The sequence below is a fragment of the Oncorhynchus tshawytscha genome, linkage group LG01, assembly GCF_018296145.1.
Source record: "Oncorhynchus tshawytscha isolate Ot180627B linkage group LG01, Otsh_v2.0, whole genome shotgun sequence".
Taxonomy (NCBI): Eukaryota; Metazoa; Chordata; class Actinopteri; order Salmoniformes; family Salmonidae; genus Oncorhynchus; species Oncorhynchus tshawytscha.
Genome location: NC_056429.1, coordinates 61,463,584 through 61,483,734, shown reverse-complemented (window position 1 = coordinate 61,483,734; position 20,151 = coordinate 61,463,584). Strand labels below are relative to the sequence as shown.

Here is a 20,151-nt window from a genome sequence, read left to right as displayed (position 1 = left end):
GAGGTCATCAGACTGTTAAATAGCCATCCCTAGCCGGCTTCCACCTGGTTACGCAACCCTGCACCTTAAAGGCTGCTGCCCTATATACATAGACTTGAAATCACTGGCCTCTTTAATGATGGAACACTAGTCACTTTAATAATGTTTAAATAATGTTTACATACTGCTTTACTCATCTCATATGTATATACTGTATTCTATTCTACTGTATTTTAGTCAATGCCTCTCCGACATTGCTCAAACTAATATTTATATATTTCTTAATTCCATTCTTTTACTTTTAGATTTGTGTGTATTGTTGTGAATCATTTTTTGACACTACTGCACTGTTGGAGCTAGGAACAGAAGCATTTCGCTACACCCACAATAACATCTGCAAAATATGTGTATGTGACCCAAAAAAATGGATTTGATTTGAGATTACTTATCATGTCATCACTATTGTGTTGATGGATTAATTACATTCAATAATTTTGGATTAAAAAGGCCTAGACACCAGAAGTGTGAATATTATCACATTCAAATTTACACAGAACTCAAATAAATGGGTTTATTTTAGGGTAGAAATACACAGCTTAGGCTATAAAAACATGACATTGCATTTCCCCTGGCCAGTCCCAGATCAGAGCGCATAGGCTTCTCTAGGATACCTGCAGACGTGGTTGTTATCAGTAGGTTATAGTTGATTAGATTGAAGTACAGAGTAATTGTCCACAATTACAAATCATGAGGCATTTTATGTGAATTCAATTATACCCACGTTTTCAGTCACAATTTGCTTTTACCACATGTAATGATTTTCATGATACTGATAGAAGTGAAGCCTGATTTGTTGTATGCTAGGCCTACTGTACTTCTATATTTGGGTTAATCGTTCTTTTTGATAGGCTAACGTTACTTGATGAAGACATGCTGTTATAGCAACTCTGTGCTTTTAACTTGAAGCTAAAATGTAATGACTGTAAACTTCAGACGAGAAAATAAAGCCTTTAATTGTTTGCATGTACATGCTTGTGAATTGTTGCATTGTTCAAAAGTGTAAAATGGTTTGGTTGCATTATTCAATAGTGTAATATAATTTGGTTGCATTAATCAATAGCGTAATATGTTTTTGAAAAAATATTTATGTGCTTACTGGCTAGTGGCTACTGTGACATTTACAATACATTTGAATTGTGGATCAAGAATGTCACGTTGCCAGCCACAACAAAAGATAAGGCAAGGATGTAATGTGAATTAAAAAGTAGAATTATTTTTCGCCACCCCACTCTACATGCTCTCCTTCTTATCTTGGAGGGGAAGTAGGGCCTAACCCTGTATGAGATAAATGGGAGCAACATGGTTCTGCTGTGAAAAAGTGTTGCAAAAGCACTTTTCAGATGCGCCTTTACAGTGTAAAAAAGCATTTCACCTGCTTTGTAAGAGGGCAACCATGGGCCCTGAGGAGTGTCTCACTCTCTCTCTTCATACAGGGGGACAAATGCTAAGATGGCATTTCTCCAGAATGTTGGAGCCTCTGGGAGGCTTAGTAACGGCCACTGATGGATTGATGGAATAGTACCTCCCTTTTCTCTTCCTTTCTCTTTCACATAAACATTTCCTCTCTCCACCCTCCCCACCATTCTGGTGAGTGACTGAATTAACACACCCTGCTGTGGGACAGGGGCCTTTGGATAGGAGGAAAGGGCCTGGGGATGTGTCGAGAGTGATAGAGAGAAAGAAATAAGGGACAAAATGCGTTTTCTGACTAATTCGTAGGGTAGAAGGGAGGCTAAGACAAAGAATGTATGTAGCAAGAGAAAAAGAGAGAAGAGGAGAGAGAGACAAAGGTAAAGAGCTTTTCATTTAATTGTGTTGGCTCCCTCACTTAAATAGCTCTTGGCGTGATATGGCCCTGTTGGTCAGTGGGTCAATGGCATACACCATCAGGTCTGACTTGGTGTAGTCCTTCTGGTCAAAGCCGTCTCCGAACAGCTGCGGCCCGATGGACTCCACCACCACCTTGGCCCCTGGGATCTGGTCTTGGACGTATCGCTCCATAATACTGATGTTTGGGAGACAAAACCAATGTGGTCTGTTGATATTTAAAATACAGTATAGTACAGCACCAAGACTTTCTGTAAATGTCAATGGTAAAACACTGTAGAATGCACAGGAAAATACAGCAAATCTGTTTTACAGCATCGATGCTGTAGATTGCACAGCACTATGGGTAAAATGCTGAAAATACTGTTAATACCTGGAATTGGAAGCCTCCTGTAAAAAGTATTTATTTAAAGTAATAGCTTATGCTTACTGTAGATTCAAATGATCCGTTTCAGGCGCCTACCTCTTGCTGTCAGGTGAGACACATGAAGCTCAGACTATTTTAATAAATACCTTCTTGAGGCTGCTGTGATGTGGAATAATATTTTCAGAAGCTGCTGGTTAGGTACCTTGACTTTATAAGTATCTTTATTGCTGCCCAACATTGAATTACGGCATGTTTTCTTAGCTACAGTACCAGTCAAAAGTTTGGGCACACCTACTCATTCAAGGGCTTTTGTTTCTTTTTACTATTTTCTACATTGTAGAATAGTAATGAAGACATCAAAACTATGAAATAACACATATGGAATAATGTAGTAACCAAAAAAAGTGTCAAACACATCTAAAAATATTTTATATTTGGGATTCTTTTAAGTAGACACCCTTTGCCTTGATTACAGCTTTGCTTTCCCACATATGCTGTCCAACTCATCCCAAACCATCTCAATTGTGTTGATGTCAGGTGATTGTGGAGGCCATGTCATCTGATGCAGCACCATCACTCTCCTTCTTGGTCAAATAGCCCTTACACAGCCTGGAGGTGTGTTGGGTCATTGTCCTGTTGAAAAACAAGTGATAGTCCCACAAAGCGCAAACCAGATGGGATGGCTTATCACTGCAGAATGATGTGGTAGCCATGCTGTTTAAGTGTGCCTTGAATTCTAAATAAATCACTGACTTTTGACTGGCACTGTTGCTCAAGATGAAACAAGCCATTTCAGTCTGCTCTAAATATCTTCCAGTGCGACGTAGAAAGAAAATAACTCAGATAAAAATTAGTGTTGTATCATTACATCATCCCTGCTGTTAATTTACAGGAGGGATACTGTAATATGTTTTACAGTAAGTAAAATAGTACTGTAAAATGTATTACAGTATCTCTGCTGTAAAGCAAAATCACTGTATTAAGCTGGCAACAGGAAAGGTTTAACAGTGCAGGTATCGCTTAAACATTAGATATAACTACCTTCATATTTCTGCATCCATCTTTAACATGACGTGGAGGCTTTCTGAATCATTCATAAACTTCTGTCATGCTGTGTGTTACAATGTGCTGATCAAACGTTAGTAGTGGTTGCCCTGGTTCACTTCAACTTCATGTGTTGCCACCCACAAATTATGACATTGACTTTATAATGCTGAAACATCTTTTAACAACTTACTTGTGTGTGACCATATCTGTTTGAGGCCATGGTTTTAAGAATTTCACTTTTTTCACAATTTCACAATTTTTTTGCTTTTGGCAAAACAGGTCTCCCATAATCAATTCCAGGCTGAGTGAAATTGGCACTTTAAATTACAGCCTCTAAATGTTTGCTTTCTCCAACCTGATTGCCAAGCCTGATGAGTAGAGTACCCAGGTAATTGTTGTGGTCCCCAACTAGGACCAAGGAAAATGGGAGGCCTCTCAGATGTTATCAGAATGATTAACTAAACACATGATGTAGGTTTCAAAGCATAGAGCAGCAATTTTAGAGGGGTAGTGTCATTTAAAGTGAGATTTGAAAATAATGAATACCTTCTTATTTTATTTTATGTCTAGAAACTGTACTGTTTTTCAGCCATTAACTGATTGAAAAAAAATGTATTTGACTGTCTATCTGGACAATCAGTGGTTTTAATTGCCCAATCATTGGTTAAGGGAGACAGAAAATAAACATACAGTGAAGCCTATTGATGACCTACTGTAAATTGTGCAACGCAGGGATTATTACAAAATGCTAGAACTTCTGAAGTGCTAGGACATTTTTGTCTGTTCCATAAAGTCTCGAAACACAGTTGGAGACTCTACCCTCTCATCCAACACAAACAATTTCACTAGCAGAGTTTGCAAGTTGCATCGTGACACCTTGAACCAAGGCCCTTTATTCATGGGGGGGGTGTATGCAATCCCACTATGCTATTCCTCTTACTCCACTCTCCTGTTCCTGTTGAGTGTTCAGGGGCCTTTAGGACCCTAATACGTTTTCAATTTAACCAAGCATGTTCAATGTGACAATAACGCTGAAAGAAAGTGATTGACTGGTGCATTACGCAATAAGCTGCTCTTTATTCTCCTCCACAACGGTGGGCGGGACATTGGACACCACCACCTGCATATCCAGTTGGTTGACCACAGACACCTGAGAGAGAAATAGTGAGAAAGAGAGAGAGAGAGAGGGAGAAAGAGGGAGAAAGAGGGAGAAAGAGAAAGAGGGTGAAAGAGAAAGAAAGAGAAAGAGAGAGAGCAGCAGTGAGAGAAAGAAAAAGTGTTTGTGAGAGAGAGAGGATATGTAAATGTTGTACATTCATGCTTGACATGCTGCTGGTGGCCAAAACAAGACATTTAATTGCCTGCTTGTATTGGTGCCATGTGGCAAATCTAATGGCACCTAATATTTGCCGGCGCAGTAAGTGCACTGGCTCTGAGGCCAAATCTCACACACGGCCTCCATGAAATTACATTTTCTCTTGAAAATGGTCAACATGGTTAATAATTAAGCACATGTCGCGGTCACTCGTCCCAAACACTCCTTCTGTGTCATTACAGACTTGTTTGCCCTACACATTAGGAGCAACACTGGCTCCAATAACTGGAAGCAAATGGAAATATATTGTCTAAGTAAAAAGACACACACACACACATGCACACACCAACACACCAATTACAATGAGCAGAAAACGCTTTCCATGCATAGTTGAACTGCATCATCAGCGGGAAGCAGAGGGGTTCACTGGCGTACACATTACGCATCTTGTGTGCTGTTACTGCTCTTCATAATGTAATATATTGATAGCTAGACACAGTCTAGACAGAAAATAAATCATGTTTCATCATCATGTAGCTTCCTAATGAATACATCAGCTCAGAGGAAAACTGTCTGACACTAATAAACCCATCAGGTTGTTTGGGTGTGGGGTGTGGGGCTTGGCATCTGTTAAGATCACAGTTAACAGATGACAAACTACAAACTGCCAGACTTTGCAGTCTCATTTCACTTGCCCAATGAGAAACACTTGAGGAAATGAAGGTTTACATATGTGTGTGTGTGAGAGAGACATGGACCATGGAGGGATATGGGTTGTTTGAGGACAGTAGACACTCACCACCACATCGGCGCTGCTGCTCAGACCCTCGCCGTAGTTGTCGGTGGCAATGACCTCAAACTTGAAGTAGGACCTGCGCATGTTGCGGTACATGATGGCCGTCTTGATGATACCCGTGTACTGCTCGATCACAAAGCTGTCTCGACCGTCTGCCGTGGGCGGGATGATCAGCCGGTACGCATTGGCACTGTAGTTTCCTGTATCTGCATCAGTGGCCTAAGTAAAACAAAAACCCACAACCACACACACAAACACACACAAACACACACAAGAAAACCCACAACCACAACAACATATACACACAAACACACACACACGGTACACTGCTTACAGGGTAAGGAAACTGGAATGCAATTTTGTAATTTGGGTGAATTATCACTTTAAAAATGGCAGTAATGATGAGTGTGCTTCAGTTGTGGTTGCAAATTTTGGGACAGAATGCTTTCCTTGTCGCGGGCATAGAATAGTATTGAGGCAACTTACAAATTCAAATTACCATCATCTAAGCATGTCGCTCTGGATAAGAACTTTTGCTCATTGACCAAAATGTACTATTGTCATTGTTCCCTGAAGGACGAGAGTGTATTGATCTAATTTGGCCAGGAGAGGGGGAACTTGAGCTCTCTTACTCATTCATCAAGAAGAATTCTCCTACTTTTCAGTAGGAGAATTGTCTCTCGAGACTCACTTTTGTTTAACAACAGCTGATAATCAGAATAAGGTACATGTTCTACCAAAATGAACGAATGGCGATGAACAAGCGTGATTCCTCAAGATGGCCCTTTCTCAGTATGGATGAGCCTAGTATGGTCATATGTGTTACTTACTGCATACGTTTTCACGATTAGTACACAGTATGTAGCTTTTAAGTAGTAGGCAAGACAGATTTCGGACACGGCCATAGACTCTGGACTCCCTGCCACTGGCACCAATTCTCAGAGTGTCTGTTTGCAATGACATTGATTAATAGGTGCAATGCCTTTTTTTGTATTTGTATTTATTTCTTAAATTTGCATTTGTATTTATTATGGATCCCCATTAGCTACTGTTCCTGGGCATGGGAGGATGGAGGGATTGAATGAGGGAGAATCGAGGGAGGATGGATGGAAAGATAGCATTTTAATGACAGGGCTGCCCAATCTTAGAGTGTGGTTACATGTTTTACAATAAAGCGATTATTGTGGATAGTCAGATTAATATGATAGCTTGATTAAAACATTTACACGCTTCGCAAGAATAACGATTTCCCTTATAATCTTGTTGACATGATCACATCTGAAATCAGCCTACCTGAAAATCACCAATCAAAATAAATGTTTTACCACAGCAACCATGTCATTTTTGGGAAGCGTATTTGATTCTGAGTTTGGACATATAAAGTTTGTATGGGAAAATGACTTCTATGACACATATGTTCAATTGTTCCGAATTTAATTCACTCACGCTAAAGAGGGATGCTTGCTCGTCTGGTGCTAGCACATGAGCATAACGCCGATTAAGTTGTTTAAATGGCCTAATAATTCAAAAGATTGCTCAGAAAACCAGGTGTTTTAATCGGCGTATGCTTACTTCGAGCCAGAAGACCTTTCACCTCTCACATTCTCCTCTGCAGCAGAGAGAAAGAGGTGAAGCAAGAGGTTTCACTCTCGCCAACATCTGTCCAAAATAGTCACAATCCGTTTCTTTGGAATTATTTTGGACCTAAGCGTGTCGCCTGCCTTCCCACATTTTGGACAACAAACCCCATCGTTAGGGCGGAGACATGAGCGTATAGTCATTATATGCAGATCTCTGTCTGCAGCCAAAAGGGATGCCACATGCTATTTCCATCTCTTTAATTTATCATGATTTTAACCTTAATCTTAACCCTTATCCTAACCCTAAATGTAATCCTTACCCTAACCCTTGTTAGCAGTTGATGTTTTTCTTCAATAACACAGACCCCAAAGCTAATCAGGGGGTGAAAAATATATTTATTCAAAGAGAACAATTCATAGTTGTTATGCTGGGGAGTAGATAGCAGGTGTTCACTCTTCCCTGTCCTCAATGGTTTCACCATTGAATTTGTATTTGTAAAATACTGCCCCCTACCCAAGAGAGGTTAAAGGCTTGAACTGCCGCTTTCAAGGACCGTGACCCTCATGCGGTCTTATAAGAAATCCCGCAATGCCCTCTGTTAAACCATCAAACAAGCTACGCATCAAAACAGGACTAATATCAAATTCTACACTGAACAAAAACATAAACGCAACATGTAAAGTGTTGGTAATAAAAGACCCCCCCACCAAAAAAAAGCTTTTGTATCTCAAATGTTGTAAACAATTTGGTATACATCCATGCTAGTGAGCATTTCTCATTTTCCAAGATAATGCATCCACTTGAAAGGTGTGGAATTTTAAGAAGCTGACTAAACAGCATGATCATTATACAGGTGCACCTTGTGCTGGGGACAATAAAAGGCCACTTTAAAATGTGCAGTTTTCTCATACAACATAATGCCACAGATTCCATGAGGCATATTGTATTGCTGTAAATGTAATATTACAACATATATGTTGGGCCTAATATTGCCTCAATATTGAAATAGGCCTACAGTAAATGTTTACACATATCCAAATTATATTTTATATGTGGTAGAAGAGTATACCTTACTTATTCATGTTGATGGAGCTAAATTATGAATTTGGTAACCTTCTTGATGGCAAGTTAGTGTTTTTCTCATTAAACTTGTTCTGGAGGCAACTCTGCAGAGTGGTCACTAGCTGGCATAGCCACAAAGTCATACAATCAGATTTTAAACCTAACCTTAACCTTAAATTCAGACCAAAAAGCACATTTTTGTTTTGTTTTGTTTTCATAAATATAGCCAATTTTGACTTTGCAGCTGGCCCATAGAGCGTAAATCGCTCAATTCTGTGTCCAGGGTAAGATTCATGACAATAAACGTCAACCTGACAGATTTTTGGCCACCGTTTAATGGGTGAACTGGGATTATATGTCAATTCATCATTATATTAGATTCCAACAGTGAATAAAGGAATGGAGAGAGGGAAGGAGACGATGATGATATGAAACTGTAAAAAATAATATATTTATTTATATATATATATATACATATATATATATATATATATATATATATATATACACACACTTCCGTTCAAAAGTTTGGGGTCACTTGATCAGAAATACAGTGTAGACATTGTTAATGTTGTAAATGGCTATTGTAGTTGGAAAAGTCTGATTTTTAATTGAATATCTACATAGGTGTACAGAGGCCCGTTATCAGCAACCATCACTCCTGTGTTCCAGTGGCACGTTGCATTAGCTAATCCAAGTTTCTCATTTTAAAAAGGCTAATTGATCATTAGAAAACCCTTTGCAATTATGTTAGCACAGCTGCAAACTGTTGTACTGATTAAAGATGCAATAAAACTGGCCTTCTTTAGACTAGTTGAGCATCTGGAGCCTTAGCATTTGTGGGTTCGATGACAGGCTCAAAATGGCTAGAAACAATGGACTTTCTTATGAAACTCATCAGTCTATTCTTGTTCTGAGAAATGAAGGCTATTCCATGCAAGACATTGCCAAGAAACTGAAGATCTAGTACAACGCTGTGTACTTCTCCCTTTACAGAACAATGCAAACTGGCTCTAACCAGAATAGAACGAGGAGTGGGAGGTCCTGGTGCACAACTGAGCAAGAGGACAAGTACATTAGAGTGTCTAGTTTGAGAAACAGACTCCTCACAAGTCCCCAACTGGCAGCTTCATTAAATAGTACCCGCAAAAAACACTAGTCTCAACGTCAACAGTGAAGAGGCGACTCCGGGATGCTGGCCTTCTAGGCAGAGTTGCAAAGAAAAAGCCATTGCTCAGACTGGCCAATAAAAAGAAAAGATTAAGATGGGAAAAAGAACACAGACACTGGACAGAGAAATTTTGGAAAAAACTGTTGTGGACAGACAAATCTAAGTTTGAGGTGTTCGGATCACAAATGAGAACATTCTTTATTTGACTCTATGCGAACTGGAAACCACATATCCTGAGGCTGCATTCATTGTAACTGTGGATTTTAACAAGGCTAATCTGATAACAAGAATCACTAAATTCTATCAGCATATTGATTGTGAAACCAGGGCTGGTAATACCCTGGATCATTGTTATTCTAACTTCAGCGACGCATATAAGGACCTCCCCTGCCCTCCTTTCGGAAAAGCTGACCACGACTCCATTTTGATGCTTCCAGCCTACAGACAGAAATTAAACAGGTCGCTCAGGTCTGTTCAAAGCTGGTCCGACCAATCTGATTCCACGCTTCAAGGCTGCTTCGATCACGTGGATCGGGATATGTTCCGCATTGCGTCCAACAACAACATTGACAAATACGCTGATTCGGTGAAACCTGCAGACTCTCCTTCACTGCAGCCGACATGAGTCAAATATTTAAAAGTGTTAACCCTCGCAAGGCTGCAGGCCCAGACGGCATCCCCAGCTGCGTCCTCAGAGCATGCGCAGACCAGCTGGCTGGTGTGTTTACGGACATATTCAATCAATCCTTATCCCAGTCTGCTGGCCCCACATTCTTCAAGAGAGCCACCATTGTTCCTGTTCCCAAGAAAACTAAGGTAACTGAGCTAAATGACTAACGCCCTGTAGCACTCACTTCCGTCATCACGAAGTGCTTTGAGAGACCATATCACCTCCACCCTACCTGACACCCTAGACCCACTCCAATTTGCTTACCGCCCCAATAGGTCCACAGACGACGCAATCGCAACCACACTGCACACTGCCCTAACCCATCTGGACAAGAGGAATACCTATGTGAGAATGCTCCAAACTCGTCATCAAGCTCCAGACCACGGGTCTCGACCCCACCCTGTGCAACTGGGTACTGGACTTCCTGACGGGCCGCCCCCAGGTGGTGAGGGTAGGTAACAACATCTTCACCCCGCTGATCCTCAACACTGGGGCCCCACAAGGGTGCGTTCTGAGCCCTCTCCTGTACTCCCTGTTCACCCACCACTGCGTGGCCATGCACGCCTCCAACTCAATCATCAAGTTTGCGGATGACACTACAGTGGTAGGCTTGATTACCAACAATGACGAGACAGCCTACAGGGAGGAGGTGAGGGCCCTCTGAGTGTGGTGTGAGGAAAATAACCTCACACTCAACATCAACAAAACAAAGGAGATGATCGTGGACTTCAGGAAACAGCAGAGGGAGCACCCCCCTATCCACAACGACGGGACAGTAGCGGAGTGGGTAGTAAGTTTTAAGTTCCTCGGGGTACACATCATGGACAAACTGAATTGGGCCACCCACACAGACAGAGTTGTGAAGAAGGTGCAGCAGTCTTCAACCTCAGGAGGCTGAAGAAATTCAGCTTGTCACCAAAAGCACTCACAAACTTTTACAGATGCACAATCGAGAGCATCATGTCGGGCTGTATCACCGCCTGGTACGGCAATTGCTCCACCCACAACCGTAAGGCTCTCCAGAGAGTAGTGAGGTCTGTACAATGCATCACCGGGGGTAAACTACCTGCCCTCCATGACACCTACACCACCCGATGTCACAGGAAGGCCATAAAGATCATCGAGGACAACAACCACCCGAGCCACTGCCTGTTCACCCCGCTATCATCCAGAAAGCACGTTAGGTACAGGTGCATTAAAGCAGGGACCGAGAGACTGAAAAACAGCTTCTATCTCAAGGCCATCAGACTGTTAAACAGCCACCACTAACATTGAGTTGCTGCTGCCAACATACTGACTCAACTCCAGCCACTTTAATAATGGAAATTGATGTAAAAAATGTATCACTAGCCACTTTAAACAATGCCACTTAATATAATGTTTACATACCCTACATTACTCATCTCATATGTATATACTGTACTCGATACCATCTACTGCATCTTGCCTATGCTGTTCTGTACCATCACTCTTTCATATATCTTTATGTACATATTCTTTATCCCTTTACACTTGTGTGTTTAAGGTAGTAGTTGTGGAAGTGTTAGGTTAGATTACTCGTTGGTCATTACTGCATTGTCGGATCTAGAAGCACAAGCATTTCGCTACACTCGCATTAACATATACTAACCATGTGTGTGTGACAATAAATGCGATTTTTGATTTGAACATGAGATGCAGAAAAAATGAAAAGATGCTGGAGGAGTGCTTGATGCCCTCTGTCAAGCATGGTGGAGGCAATGTGATGGTCTGGGTGTGCTTTGGTGGTGGCAAAGTGGGAGATTTGTACAGGGTAAAAGGGAGCCAATTTCACTTAATTGGAGCCAATTTCCTCCTACAACAGGACAATGACCCAAAGCACAGCTCCAAACAAGGCAAGAACTATTTAGGGAAGAAGCAGTCAGCTGGTATTCTGTCTATAATGGATTGGCCAGCACAGTGACCGGATCTCAACCCTATTGAGCTGTTGTGGGAGCAGCTTGACCGTATGGTACGTAAGAGCTTCCCATCAAGCCAATCCAACTTGTAAGAGGTGCTTCAGGAAGCATGGGGTGAAATCTCTTCAGATTACCTCAACAAATTGACAACTAGAATGCCAAAGGTCTGCAAGGCTGTAATTGCTGCAAATGGTGGATTCTTTGACTAAAGCAAAGTTTGAAGGACACAATTATTATTTCAATTAAAAATCATACTTATAACCTTGTAAAAGTCTTGACTATATTTCTTATTGATTTTGAAACTCACTTAATGTATGTTTTCATGGAAAACAAGGAAAAATCTAAGTGACCCCAAACTTACGGTAGTATATATATATATATACAGTATATAGATGTTTTATTGTCACATACACCATATACGTGACAATAATTTTTTTATGGGGTGAGCCATATAAGTATGGTGCCCCTGGAGAAAATGAGGGTTAAGTGTCTTGCTCAAGGGTACATTGACAGACTTTTCACCTTGTTGGCTCATAGACTTGATCGGATCAATTGTGCACCCATGACCAAACAGAACGGAACCGGCAGGGAGGATGGGGATGGAATTAGTACTGTGCGTGCGTGACACAAGCTCTCAAATCAATATATTTGACCGGCTTTCTCAACATGTGTATGTTTATGTGTATGTATGTGCATGTGGGGGGCGGGGGGGGGCAGAAGGCTTTTCTCACTTTTATCTTCAGCACAGAGGAGAAGGTGTTGGCGTCTTCAGCCACACCACCGATGTAGAACTTTCTGGTGAAGACAGGCGGGTGGTCGTTCTCATCATGCACCTCGATATATACCTTGGCTGAGTTGGCTGCAGAGTTAGAGGAGAGACACAGTCACATTTTTGTCATTAAGCATGTTGTTTTATCCAGACAAACAGGGCAGCAAGTGCACACAACTTTTATTTTCAATCCTTTACAGTACATACCATAGTTTAGAAGAATAAGTGTTGGTTGGGAAGGGGAGTTTTATTGCAAAATTAAAGTCCAACACACAGGTTCCAGTTTATAATAAATAATAAAATATGTGCTCCTTTTGCTATTTCCATTCATATGCCTGGTTGTCCTCAAGGAAAAGAGCTTGTTGTACGGGTGAACACACTCCATACTAGTGGCAGTCAGTGCCATTTAAGGCGAGGGAAGACAATTATTTTTTCATGAGCATGGCCTTATTTCTATTACAACATATTGGACGGCTGTCATTCATGTTACATTCACCCAGTTGAAAGTAACATTGATAGGTTTAGGCTACGACATGATGCTCATGAGATTGCTACAACCTAGCCTATGAATTACAATGTAGGTACACACAGGTCAAGAGAAAATGTTGAGGAGACAGTGACACATGGACAGACAGCGACACATTCAATACAGCCTTGAACACTCTTGCCTGCATCTAGCTGATCAAGGGTGTAATCATTAGTCCAAAAGTTGCAAATGAGAGTTTCTATTGGTAAAATTGAGGTATGTTTATCCCCGTTTCTTTCCATTTGCTTTTGTTTAAGAAATGTTTTTTCAAAAGAATTGGTGGAATGAATACACCCCTGGTCACGCGTAAACACAGTTCACATTCATAGCAGCCATGTTGTATTCCTTTTCGCATCTATGTGCTCTCCTCCTCTCACTTTTTCCCTTTGTGACCAAGCAAAAAAAACTTTCTATGGAATGGGTCTAGTGAGTCTATGGAATGGGGTGAGAACCATGAGTCTCCTAGGTTTTGTATTGAAATCATGGTACTACCCTACAGAGTGCTGTTGAGGCTACTGTAGACCTTCATTGCAAAACAGTATATTTTAATAAATTATTTGGTGATAATTAATATATTTAGTATAGTTTTACCTCAAAAGGGTAACTTTAAATGTTTTACTATATTTTTTTTATGAAACTCATTGAGGAGGATAGTCCTCCCTTTCCTTCTCTGAGGAGCCTCCACTGCTCCATATCTATTTGTCACAGTTATTCATATACAGTACAAATACAGTATGAACAAACCTAGCACAACCCTACACTTAGGAAAAAATATGCACTGTCAAAGAAAATGTGTCTTCCATTAGTGCACAACATTGTATAGTCATGTGGCATAGCGCTAAGAATGAGCAGGGGGAATAGGACAAACAAAAACACAGTATATCAAAACACAGGAACAAACACCACCGTGTGAGAGTCAAAGGGAAAGCCAGGAGGGAAAGGAGCGAGGTCTGCACACTGCACAGTTTCTACCCTTTTCTTTTTTGCTCTCTCTTTCTCACCTTTTTCTCATCTGTTGTGGTCTTCTGGGAAATTGGTAACTTTTCAGTAAAGGCAAACCCTCACAAACAAATGATTGCAAGCATAGAGCAATACAACCACACAGAGAGAAATGCAGCACACACACACACATTTACATAAAGGAAACCATGGCAGAAAGCTCTCTTGAGTGTGTGTAGAGTGCATTTTCATTTAAGGAAAGGAGTGGTGGGGCTGGGGGAGATGTGTTAACCCCCGAAAGTCGATATCCGCACCCCCACGGACATTTCTATAATTAGCATAATAATAAAATCACCATAAAAATATGTTAGTTTTGCAGTAGATGCATCTCAATCTCAATCAACTGCATCAACCTATGTAGCACTTCCACATCTGGGGTGAAAAGTGACAGAGCTAAAGCGGGGTTTGTCAGACCATGAGACATCCTGAAAAATCGGTCTTCTCACAAAACCATCTGTAGCGTCCGAATGGTTTGACCCCTTTATGGAAAGACGAGATCTCTCAAACACGACGGTGTTCTCCGTTTTGCTGTACAACCCCCACAAGGGTCTTAGGATTCGTCTGAAGTCAGCACAGCCAATCCTCTCACAAATATTTATATGTCAGTAGTTTTGCTCTAGGACTCCAACAGGCCTCACAAGACTCATCTGTAGGTCCCCCGGTACCAGTTGAAAAAAATGGACCAAAAAAATGGGTTATACAGTATATATATATATATATAGTTTAGGTTTCCTGATCTTTCTTATATCTCTCAGATATAGGACAGACACTTAATTTTAGATGTTTGGGGGGAGGGACTATCTGTTGTTGCATGTAGTGAATCTGTTATTCAATAGCACTAACGTCAAATAACATTTTTCATCAACACATTTAAAAAATATATATTTGTATACTTCAGGGGATCTTATTATTCTAAATGAAATAGCAAAATGATCCTTTGTATGACCTTCTTAAAACTATTCACTATAGCTTAGTAGACCCTCTCCCCAGGCTTAGACAGGGTTTAGACTCTTATGGGTTAAATTGATTCTAATAATTTACTCTGCTTTATTAAACGTGTGTGTGTGTGTGTGTGTGCATGTGTGCATGTGTGTGTCTGCATGTGTAGTGATTTTAATTGGACTCTGACAATTACGCCCTGTTCTGTTTTGTTTATTTGAACTCAATAAGGTTTTAATAAAAATACAAATTAGACGGCAAGGTGCCCTGGTCTGTATTACAATAATTGCAGAGATAAGTGAGGTGAAGTGGGTTTCTCTGATGTGACACCTCCTCTTAGGACCATGATACAAATGTCAACCACAGTATCTAGCCGGAAAGGTGATTAACTGATGTAGCATCCCAGCCCCCTATGTCTAGCTCAATACCCCTGTCTTACTTTTGGAGGGAACCCGCAGTTGGGCCTTGACCACGGCCATGGAGTCAGCCTGGACCCTGAGCACGTAGCTGGTAACAGTCTCATAATCCAGAAGTTTAGCCGTGGAGATCACACCTGTCTGGTTATTCACTTGGAATTCACCTGCAACCAACAAGAAAACAAACAATATGAGGAGGTATTGGAAGCACTCTCTGACAGGATCAACATTGGATTAAATTGAGATTTACACCTAAATAGATATAACCATCATTTGAGATGGCCATAAACAATAACTGGTAATTTTGCATAGTTTTAGAATGGTCTGGAACTCACCTCTCTGGAAAAAAATATTTATTAATTGCTGAGGTGTACTCACTTTTGAGGACACAAGCTCAAGTACAGTACCTTCAGAAAGTATTCACACCCCTTGACTTTTTCTCTTATTTAGTTGTTTTACAGTCTGCATTTAAAATGTATTAAATGAAGATGTTTTGTTACATGGCTCTCACAGACCTGTAACTTCTTTAAGAGGCTCCTCTGTACTCCACCCGTTACCTGTATTAATGGCACCTGTTTGAACTTGTTATCAGTATAAAAGACACCTGTCCACAACCTCAAACAGTCACACTCCAAACTCCACTATGGCCAAGACCAAAGAGCTATCAAAGGACACCAGAAACAAAATTGTAGACCTGCACCAGGCTGGGAAGACTGAATCTGCAATAGGTAAGCAGCTTGGTTTGAAGAAATCAACTGTGGGAGCAATTATTAGGAAATGGAAGACATACAAGACCACTGATAATCTCCCTCGATCTGGGGCTCCACGCAAGATCTCACCCTGTGGGGTCAAAATTATCACAAGAACGGTGAGCAAAAATTCCAGAACCACACGGGGGACTTAGTGAATGACCTGCAGAGAGCTGGGACCAAAGTAACAAAGCCTACCATCAGTAACACACTACGCCGCCAGGGACTCAAATCCTGCAGTGCCAGACGTGTCCCCTTGCTTAAGCCAGCACATGTCCAGGCCCGTCTGAAGTTTGCTATAGAGCATTTGGATGATCCAGAAGAAGATTGGGAGAATGTGGCTGGGTCTTTCAGCATGACAATGATCCCAAACACACCTCCTGGGCAACGAAGGAGTGGCTTCGTAAGAAGCATTTCAAGGTCCTGGAGTGGCCTAGCCGGTCTCCAGATCTCAACCCCATAGAACATCTTTGGAGGGAGTTGAAAGTCCGTGTTGCCCAGCAACAACCCCAAAACATCACTGCTCCAGAGGAGATCTGCATGGAGGAATGGGCCAAAATACCAGCAACAGTGTGTGAAAACCTTGTGAAGACTTACAGAAAACGTTTGACCTCTGTCATTGCCAGCAAAGGGTATATAACATAAGTATTAAGATAAATGACCAAATACTTATTTTCCACCATCATTTGCAAATAAATTCATAAAAAATCTTACAATGTGATTTTCTGGATTTTTTTTTCATTTTGTCTGTCATAGTTGAAGTGTACCTAAAAAAATGCATCTAATTTACTTATTTATGGTCCGATCTTGATGGAACGGTCCACAACCCTATACCCTAGACACCCACATGAATGACGCAGACACCAAAGATAAGTCCCTATCTGTTTTATGGGCCTGCTGTAAGCTGCCTGTATGCAGCCAAAATGCGGTCAGAGACCTTCTAGAGCAGCACCACCCCCTCAAGATTCTGAGCCTGCCTGGCAGTGTTGGTCCTGCAAAACCAGAGCCCCCTGATGGGAGAGCATAATATACAAGGAAATTCTCAAAGCTGCTAATGAGAACCTTAATGATCTTGATCTTGTAAATGATCTTGTATCTAGCTGGTGGGGATGCCTACACCCAAGCAGTGTCAGTGCTGGCAACACTAGCAGCAATAACCCATGGGGAGGGGGTCACACTGACATTCAGAGAGGGGCCATACTATTGTGGCACTGGTGGCACAAAATCATCAAAGGTCTGACTGCACGGAGATGCTTGGGAATATGGTCACAACAGGGGACCATGTGTGGGTGTTTCAGAGGAAGGAGGTATATCTGATCTCCATCACCTCGGACGTGACAATGGTTAATCAAATCTCCCCATTTCTGCCCATTTTTGCAGGCCTTCTCATACAGCTGCAATTGTATATGCATTCGTGAACAAGGCCTTTCTTGAGTTGGGCTCTGGGATGGTGCAACTGTTGAGCATCTGAGTCTATGGTTGTTTGTGGGGGAAAGGGGTTGAGTGTTTATGAGTGTGTGTGTGTGTGTGGGAGTAAAATATGTTAGGGACAACATTGGATGAATCACAATTATTATTTGCTAAAATAATAATTGCTTGCCTAAATGAAATATTTGTAATGGCAATACTGGTAAGCAGTAACAATAAACTGTCTACATTCCTACAAATATGAATAGCTAATTATAGGAAGTTAAGATAAACAGGATTTTAATATATATATATATATATTTAATAGCTATATTTAAAACAAATTGAGGTGAGGGAAATGGAAACGCTTTTGGCGTTTGATCTACTGCTGTTCTGTGGGTGGCACTGTGTGCTCTTTTCGAAGGATGGATTCCGGTCTCTCTGGGGCCATGGGATCCGGGGGGGGGGTCTGCCATTCATTGGGATGACAACCCAACTCGGCATGAGGAGGGGTTTTAGCAGGTGGAATAGTGGGGATCAATTGGAGGTTTAATTAGTAGCAATGCAAATATTATGGTACAGCTATATAGACACTCAATCTTATGTTACTTTTTAATGGCACGTTTACAAACATATATTATGATAAATAGAAATGAAACTTGTTTCTCATTATGGTAATTTGTGAAATAAGTATAGCCAGTTAAATTTGTAATGGCTTAGCAGATAATAAGAAAAGACGATCAGTTTTTACCTGGCTAAAAGAGAAGGATAATAATATCTATTGTTTACAGGAAACTCATTCAACAATTTTAAATGAAGTTTTGTGGAAAAAGGACTGGGGCTGTCAAAATATATTTCTCCCATCGGCAAAGAAATTCAAAAGGGGTGATTATATTAATAGTAACAGTAATTTTGATCCAAATGTGCAAATTGTCCAAACAGATCCTCAAGGTAGATGGATGATTTTAAATATGTTATTGGACCATAAACAGATATGGCTTATTAACCTATACTGTCCAAATAATGATGATCCAAGATTCTTTTAAAAAATATATGAGAATTTATCAACTCTACAAGCTACATAAGACTCTAGTATTATTGTGTGAGATTATAATATGGTTTTAAAAGAAAACGCTTGTTTAAATGTGTGTAAATGTAAATGTGAATTGAATGTAGGAAAATACAGTATAAAACAATAGATCTGGTTTAGATAATACAGTGAAAAAAACATACGTTTTTTCATTTTTATTGTTGTATCATCATGTTTAAAAGACAAAACAAACATTCAGATAGGATGATGGGGACAATTTCAGGTAAAAACATAAAAGGGTAAGAATACTTGTGCAAAGCGTCAGGATGATAACTTCCAAAATGATTGTGGTACATGACATTTATCATGAAGTCACCCAGGTGTCCCACACAAGTAGCCCAAATGTACCCAAGTGGCCAAATTGGTGAAGTTATACATTTTGAATGGAATAACTATATACAAAATACCAAAATGGTATTCTAATACCCCCCCCCCCAAAGAATGGAGAAAAAACATGAAAAAAAAAATATACATTTACAAAATAACACTCAATATTTGGAAGACCCTCAGTTCTCTACACAATATTGTGCTGCTGATGCCAGGTGCCATAGCAGTCTCTTTCTGCTGTAAAGCAGAGGGTCACCAAACATGTGGTGCAGGTGATGGGGGACTTCATTTTGCAAAGAACACAGCCATGCTGTGCCCTTTTGGCCCTGAGGCACATCCATGCCTGCAGAAATACATTTGGGCAGATGAACATCACTTGTGGCAGGAGCTGGATGAACCAGCTTCAGTGGGGGATGAACACCTTGGCACTGGGGACTCCCATTCGGAGTCAGTGTCACTGTGAAAGAAAATGTTCAGTTAGAATCGTTTCACATATGAGCCCTGTATCAACAGGTATAATAAACAGATATATATATAGAGTACATGGAACATAAGGTTGAATATATTATTATAGATTTGCTAGATCTACTGTCTCATTTATATTATGACAGACCAGCTAGATCTACTGTCAATTTATATTATGACATTTCAGCTAGATCTACTGTCTTTATTATATTATGACAGACCAGCTGTATCTACTGTCTCCATTTCCCTTTGGCCATTGTTGTGGGCCTGCCCTCCCCTCAACAGCCTCAAATAGGCTATTTCATTTCATAAATAATAATTTATCTCATTAATTTTAAACAACGGCATTGGCATAAGAAAAACTTACCAGCCCAAAACGATGTCCTCACCGTTCTCAATATTCCTTCAATTGGGAATCTCTAAATGAATCGTGCTCCAACAATCTCTCTCATTTTCCTGATCAATTTCTTCTAAACTTTTGTGTACATCTGTATATCTAGACTTAGATTTAGCTTTCCCTGACTTAGTCGCCATACTGATTGATATATAAACAGCTGAAGACGCGCTTTACCAAAACAACGCTGTGTGTACCATGCATTGCTCCTTCAGGTATGAAACTTCAATGGCGAATGACCCTCTTTACGCCGGAGTT

At 40.6% G+C, this 20,151-nt stretch overlaps 1 protein-coding gene across 2 annotated transcripts in view; it reads right to left on the bottom strand.

Moving 5' to 3' along the window:
* LOC112254505 (protocadherin-15) overlaps positions 1 to 20,151 on the bottom strand; it is a 222,762-nt gene that overhangs the window by 27,144 nt on the left and 175,467 nt on the right. For both annotated transcript variants that reach the window (XM_024427170.2, XM_024427178.2), the window contains 5 exons: positions 15,485 to 15,625; positions 12,544 to 12,671; positions 5,395 to 5,610; positions 4,342 to 4,430; positions 1,868 to 2,044 (listed from right to left, as the gene is read on the bottom strand). In XM_024427170.2, coding sequence (XP_024282938.1) covers positions 1,868 to 2,044; positions 4,342 to 4,430; positions 5,395 to 5,610; positions 12,544 to 12,671; positions 15,485 to 15,625 — 751 coding nt within the window. The remainder of the gene's footprint in view (positions 1 to 1,867; positions 2,045 to 4,341; positions 4,431 to 5,394; positions 5,611 to 12,543; positions 12,672 to 15,484; positions 15,626 to 20,151) is intronic.